Source organism: Borostomias antarcticus (genome assembly GCF_949987555.1).
Source record: "Borostomias antarcticus genome assembly, chromosome: 25".
In the NCBI taxonomy this organism is placed as follows: domain Eukaryota; kingdom Metazoa; phylum Chordata; class Actinopteri; order Stomiiformes; family Stomiidae; genus Borostomias; species Borostomias antarcticus.
Genome location: NC_140258.1, coordinates 4089487 through 4096986, shown reverse-complemented (window position 1 = coordinate 4096986; position 7500 = coordinate 4089487). Strand labels below are relative to the sequence as shown.

Here is a 7500-nt window from a genome sequence, read left to right as displayed (position 1 = left end):
GTGTGTGTGCGTGTGTGTGTGTGTGTGTTTTATCATGGTTCACTTGTGTGTTTGTGTGTGCGTTTGTTATCATGGTTCACTTGTGCGTTTGTGTGTGCGTTTGTTATCATGGTTCACTTGTGCGTTTGTCTGTGTGTGCGTGTGCGTGTGCATTAATGTGTGTCATGTCCTCCTTCTTGCCCTGTCACATGGGTCCTCCTTGCTTGAGTGTACAGTGCAGTATACTGTACGAATACAATGACGCTCTGTAGGAAGAGGAGCTCTACACAGGGTACAGTATGAACCCCAGGGGAGTCACCCCTTCTTACACACTTACTCTACACACACACACACACACACACACACGCACACAGTACACACACACAGGCAACATTCCTGTCACCCACTGCTACTACAAACCCTGAAAACACACACACACATTACACACACACACGCACACACAGGATTCCCTACAGGCCTGCAAAAAGCACTCGGAAAGAAACGCCATATCCGCCAAAAGAGTGAATTTAATAACTCCCTCGGATAATTCTTCAGATTAATTTGAGGGCGAAGGGAAATGTTACCACCTGCTTTGTTTAAGTAATCTCTTTGATATTTCTATTTTCACACCGCCCAGGCTAAGTAGGTTAGAGTTAATCTTTCCATTTGCATAGCCACATGCAGAGACAACAAATTGTGTATTCCTTTTAATAAGCAGGCGTACAGATCCCTTGCTGCCAAGTTCATCTGCTCTGACAAGTCAATTGGATTTGGGATGAGATGGGATTCACAGACACTGCTGGAGATGCACATTAGACGGGCCGTCTGGTCTCCAGGCGAACCAATGCGCGTGTGTGATTTTGTTCAGACACTCACCCAAATGTGTGTGTGTAATATTATTCAGTAAAGGCACCGTGTGGGTATGTACAGTATGTATGTGTTTGTATGGGTTGGTGTGTGTGTGTGTGTGTGTGTATATGTACTGTATATGCACGTGTGTATGCGTGTGTGCGTGTGTGCATGTGTGTGAGTGGATGTATGTATGCGCGGTATGTGTGTGTATGTGTGTGTGTGTACGTGTGTGTGTATGTGTGTGTACAGTATGTTAGTGTGTGCGCGTGTGTGTGTGTGTACCTGGTAGGCTCTAATGAGTGTGTGTACAGCCAGGTGGTCCTCCACCACCTTCTGTGCCGTGGCGGGGGTCTGGGACATGGAGCGCCCCAGCAGCAGCGCGGAGGGCCGCCTCTCCCCCGCCCTGCCCCCCGGGGCCGAGGCCTGGGCGCCGCGGAAGTACCGGTCCCAGGACTGGAGCAGAGACACAGATCAATCAGAACCAGGCGCTCAGGCAGACGGGCCGGGCCAGCATCGGCAATGAAGCCCGGGGCCTCCCGCCCCCCGTCTGTCTGTCTGTCTGTCTGTCTGTCTGTCTGTGTCTGTCCGTCTGTCTGTCTGTCTGTCTGTCTGTCTGTCTGTCTGTCTGTCTGTCTTGTCTGTCTGTCTGTCTGTCCGTCCGTCTGTCTGTCTGTCTGTCTGTCCGTCTGTCTCTACCTCGTGGACGTTGGTGTGATCCTCCAGCCAGGCGAAGTACATCTCCTCCACATAGCTGGAGCTACCGGCCGCCGCCGAGGGGACCGCAGCCCCGGACGAACAGCCCCTCCGGGGGTTGTAAACACGCCTCGCCACCCCTCCTCCTCCTCCAGGCCCTCGCAGCCACCGTCGTCCTCCGCCCCTCAGGAACCCGGCCAACGCCCGCAACTGACTCATCCTTCTCTGGGATGAAGAAGCGGAGGTGAAGCTGAGCTCTACGTATAGTTCTACTGTGGAGTGAATTATCAGACTAATATCGTTAGAAAGTGATTCATGGTTTTACATGTCACAGAGTTGATTTAAAAAAAAAAAAATACAACAACCAGAGCTTCACAGAATCAATAGACTCAATAGGTCCTCACCCTGACCTCTCTTAGAGAACAGATTGCTTTGACACTTTTAATAGCCAGTCCTTGTGACATCACATGTGATTGAACAATTATTTGTTGGGTTCATTTAACTCTCATGGCCACTGGGATCAAGTCATTTATGCAGAGAGGAGGACGCGACAGGCTACTATACTGATGACCCATAAACCTCGTCAAGCAATTCAAGGCGTGCGGCCAAATACAACCGTACTGTATGCAATAAGCGCGCAGTATAGATTTATGCATATCGGTGGATGTTTCCGTGATATCTAGACACGCAGGGCCCGTGTTCCCGTTGCCCCCTCCCCCTTCACGTCGATTTGCAAAGGCTACGAGCTCCTGCTCCTGCTCCTGCTCCTGCTCCTGCTCCTGCTCCTGCTCCTGCTCCTGCTCCTGCTCCTGCTCCTGCTCCTGCTCCTGCTCCTGCTCCTGCTCCTGCTCCTGCTCCTGCTCCTGCTCCTGCCTCAACTACATTACGCATCGATGCTCCCACCTTGTTCTCAGAGGTATCTGGAGAGGAATCACGGGATGGTTCGTCTCAGGATCGGCCTCAACAACAAAACAGTTTGATTGTGCGTCTCTACGCGTTATGACCCGTTAATCCCTCAACGACCATAAACCCGTTAATCTCCCTCCTCATGTCCGCGCACTGCAGACGACTAGCAACAAAGGCGAATGGCGTCATTTCCTATCGGCTAATCTAACTCCATTCTTAAAACTACATTTACCTTTATTACGGCAGCACTTTAAGTTATTGTCATCTTGTCGCTAGAGCAGAGGACAGTCAGGGAAGGTGAGAGTTAAAGATCCAGCGCAGCCCCGTTACTAATGGTGCGTTCGTTTATAACTGGGAGGTGCAAACTGCGACTTGCTACTAGGAATGATTAAATAAAACACCGCATGAACTCGCACTTCCTCGTCGCAAATTCGGATATGTTTCTCAGCCCCCAGTTGCTCGAATGCACTAGATATAACTAGGTAACTGTGATATAATGGTATATAGATATAACTAGGTAACTGTGATATAATGGTATATAGATATAACTAGGTAACTGTGATATAATGGTATATAGATATAACTAGGTAACTGATATAATGGTATATAGATATAACTAGGTAACTGTGATATAATGGTATATAGATATAACTAGGTAACTGTGATATAATGGTATATAGATATAACTAGGTAACTGTGATATAATGGTATATAGATATAACTAGGTAACTGTGATATAATGGTATATAGATATAACTAGGTAACTGTGATATAATGGTATATAGATATAACTAGGTAACTGTGATATAATGGTATATAGATATAACTAGGTAACTGTGATATAATGGTATATAGCTTGAATGCACACAGGTCGGAGGTAGGTATTTTGCCACTTGCGACTTGCCACCTCCGACCACAAACGAACGCACCATAAGCAGAGCCCCGCCCCCTGCGTCAGGTGATGCGCGCGACCTGCTGCACAGGTGAAGCTGCTCAGGTAACATCACTACCAGCTGAGAAATACAACCACACACTTGCCATAATACATCTTTCTTTCTTGCTTGCTTGCTTTCTTTGTCTCTCTCTCTCTCTCCCTCTCTCCCTCTCTCTCACACACACACACACACGCGCGCGCACGCACGCACGCGCACACACAGTTTTATGGCTGTTAAATTAGAGTCAATTGGAGAAATCAGATGACAATATTTCAGTGAGCCTTACATTATGCCAACCGCCTCAGTTATATCATAATAAAACAATGCATATTATTATTAGCCTATTACAGTTATTACAAGTATTGTAATTATTATTATTATTATTATTATTGTTGTTGTTGTTGTTAATATTATTGTGTGTATTATTATTATTATTATTATTATTATTATTATTATTACGAATTAAACTTTTATAAGAACCCGACATGAGTTAAGGACGTCCAAAAATGTTACACAACTAAATCAGGACACAACTGAGGTCACTGGATCAAAACCACAGAGACAAGGTGTGATCGAGGTGTTATAGATTCAGATTTAAGATTTCTGTAAGTCTAACTCAGTTGCAGTCAGAACATTTCCGAAATGTAATCTAAGCTCAAAACTAATTTTTTCAATATTGCTTTTAAATTGCATTATATATATATATATATATATATATATAGGCCTATATATATATATATATATATACACACACACACATATATATATAATGTATTTGTATGTACACAATTTTTCTGTCTCTATAGCCTACTATTGTTTTTGTTATTTGTATAAATCATAGTAATTCTTATTATTATACATATATATATATATATACATTATTATGAGGGTCAATTTTGTATGAATAGTGTTTACAAATAAATGTTATTGGCCGTGTTTCCCGATAAAGAACCTTCTTAAGGAACCCTTCTTAAGCAACCCTTTGTATGGGAGTTAAGAAGTACTTTGGAGTTAAGTGCTTCTTAACGCGTTCGAGAAACCCGGCCATTGTTATTACTTGAGCAGGTGGTTTTCCGGCACACTGGTTGATGTGTCTTGTTAAAGGGGCTTTTATGATGTAGGATAATTGCCCTGTTCTTTCTACCCGTCCAGTCCCTACCCCCATCTGTCCTCCTCCTCCATCTCTCCTACCCCCACCTACTCCTCCTCCATCTCTCCTACCCCTATCTGCCCTCCTCCTCCATCTCTCCTACCCCTATCTGCCCTCCTCCTCCATCTCTCCTACCCCCATCTGCCCTCCTCCTCCATCTCTCCTACCCCCATCTGCCCTCCTCCTCCATCTCTCCTACCCCCACCTACTCCTCCTCCATCTCTCCTACCCCTATCTGCCCTCCTCCTCCATCTCTCCTACCCCTATCAGCCCTCCTCCTCCATCTCTCCTACCCCTATCTGCCCTCCTCCTCATCTCTCTGCCCTGATGCTCACTGGCACTGGATGAAGTGGAGGCATCAATCATCCCATAAACCCAGGATGGTCAGAGCTCTCTACTGCAGGGAGAATGAACAAGCTGAGAGCACGAGGGCAGGAGAGCACCAGACAGGGCTCTGAGTTCTGCTCACAGGACAGTCTGGAACAGTAACGATAGCTGCACTACTGTAATGTACTCTAGCTGCAATACTGTATAGCCAAGGTACTATACTATACCTGTAGCACATGATACTGTACCAATACTGTATACCATGCATACTATAAATTGTACAATAAATACCAATAGACTACTGTGTCTCCCTTGTTTGTACCAGTAAGACCCTGAAAATGAAATCAATACCTGGGTTTGCACAGTTTAAACATTAACCAGCTCATATTTGTCTCTGTCTGCTGCTGCTGTTTAGAAGCCAGGGAACAGAAAAACAAGCATGGCCCTCAGAGCAGCACACACAGTCACAGAGAAGCACACGAGCTCAATTCATCACATTTAGACCTCTGCTCAAAGCCCCTCGCAGTCGGCAGCACTTCTCATGCTGACCCACAGTAGGTGAGGTCAGGCAATTATGAATGGAAATGCCATTTTGTTGTCGTGACTTAGTTGCCTGACAAAGACGGAGTGAAGACTGGTGGGTTTGTGGCGTTTTATTAATAGTGTTCATCTGGGAAGGGCCCGGTGCCGTTGGCTAAGTCCAACACCCAGCTTTGTGGTAAATGACCCTCTTTTTGGGCATAATTACCTCACTACACAAGCAGACAAGAGGACATGCTCAATACCGCTACCGTTTCCTATCAGGGAGGAAAGAATACATGACGTTTATTCACACAGCTCTTGTTGCAATCGGAGGACATTCAATTTCACCTTTATGTTAAAACATTGCGCACCTCAATATTCTGACATTAACCATTTAGAGACAACATACCTACATACAGTGCAAGCATAATATTTACACACATATACCAGTGTCAGAACTGTACACCATACCTAGCTAACATTGCCCATCTCACTAGTGTTACCGGCAATATTACACTATCTACTGTACCAGCAACATTACACTACTGTACCATTACACTATCTACTGTACCATTACACTATCTACTGTACCAGCAACATTACACCATCTACTGTACCATTACACTATCTACTGTACCATTACACTATCTACTGTACCAGCAACATTACACTATCTACTGTACCAGCAACATTACACTATCTACTGTACCATTACACTATCTACTGTACCATTACACTATCTACTGTACCAGCAACATTACACTATCTACTGTACCATTACACTATCTACTGTACCATTACACTATCTACTGTACCAGCAACATTACACTATCTACTGTACCAGCAAGTCCAGTTGACTTTGGACACAGATTCCAAGCTCATTTAGGTGACTGAGGACTCGGTACAAAGAGCAGGAGATGTAAATGTATAATCCACTTATCCCACTCATACAGCATTGAAGGGGTGCCACGTCACAGGGTTATTTCTGATATGAGATAACCTAATAAGGCATATCCTGTTTGGACAATACGATATGAGTCACAGATCATTTCCAATAAAGGCATCATTTGTTAGAAACATTGCTTTATTTGGTGGTCTATTTCAGGTGCACGTAGAAGCAGTGCTCAGTTGATGGTAACAGTATCTCAATCTCTAACTAGCCCATCAATTATTGAGCTAAAATGGCATAAAGACAACAGAACTGGTTGGCAACACAATGTTGTTTTAATCTTCATCCCCTCAAACCTCCAAGATACAGTACTCTGTACTGTACAGCCCTATCTGCACTGTTTATCAGTGAAATGGTGCCAATTAAATACAGTATTTAAATTATTCTGTTGGAATTAGCATATATTAAACCCTCTAATTATAATGCAAGTAAAAATGGAAAACAGAGGATTCATCTTAACAGGATATATTTTTAATTAAGAAATGATAATAAAGGAATACAGCCTAAGAACAAACACATTACATATAGTACAATTACAGCAATTACTGCAGCTCATCTTCATCCCCATCATTTGAACAGTGCCACTATTGTCAATTTCAAAAGGAAACAATAGAAAAAACCAGCACATTCCCCAAAGTAAATTTGAAGTAAAAAAAATAATAATTAAAAAACAGGGCATGTGAATTTATTTCCATGATTTAAAGGTTTTCCGTGCCCGCCTCTCTGCGTTAGTACAGTGTGCTTATATGGATCGTTTGTTTTTAGCACAACCCAACTGATTTGGAAATCAGGCCGTTCATGCAGCCGATTCAACAAATACATTTTGTTTTTCCAATGATACACATACAGTGCCACTAAATATGTCTTATTATTTTTTCATCAGTAATAAAATGAGGCGGTAAACATGACCCCATAAATCCTCCACATATGATTTGAAACAAAGCGTTGGGGGAAACCCTGTCCTGAGCAATAATACCGGAAACATCTACAGTATAGTCCAGATAGAAAAGAGCAGCATATAGGCTAGAGTATTTGGGGGAATCTGAAGGACCATGCATAGACTACTACGGTATGACATCCCATCTCTCTCCACCCAGGACCCTCCTGTGTGCCTCGGTACAGGAGTACAGACCCACGTTCGTCAAATAAAACAAGAGAAATCAACACAACATAAGGAGAATTCATCA

The 7500-nt window shown here is 43.7% G+C and overlaps 2 protein-coding genes across 2 annotated transcripts in view; both read right to left on the bottom strand.

Moving 5' to 3' along the window:
* The window catches only part of ogdhl (oxoglutarate dehydrogenase L), a 22964-nt gene extending 20173 nt beyond the window's left edge, over positions 1-2791 (bottom strand). The window contains exons 1-3 of the mRNA XM_084458675.1: positions 2663-2791; positions 1528-1749; positions 1114-1284 (exon numbers count right to left, since the gene is read on the bottom strand). Coding sequence (XP_084314801.1) covers positions 1114-1284; positions 1528-1743 — 387 coding nt within the window. The 5' untranslated portion in view covers positions 1744-1749; positions 2663-2791. The remainder of the gene's footprint in view (positions 1-1113; positions 1285-1527; positions 1750-2662) is intronic.
* A 3741-nt stretch (positions 2792-6532) lies between these two features.
* The window catches only part of parga (poly (ADP-ribose) glycohydrolase a), a 37335-nt gene continuing 36367 nt past the window's right edge, over positions 6533-7500 (bottom strand). The window contains exon 17 of the mRNA XM_084458732.1: positions 6533-7500. This exon is cut by the window's right edge and continues 572 nt beyond it. The gene's annotated coding sequence lies outside the window, so the exon portion shown is untranslated.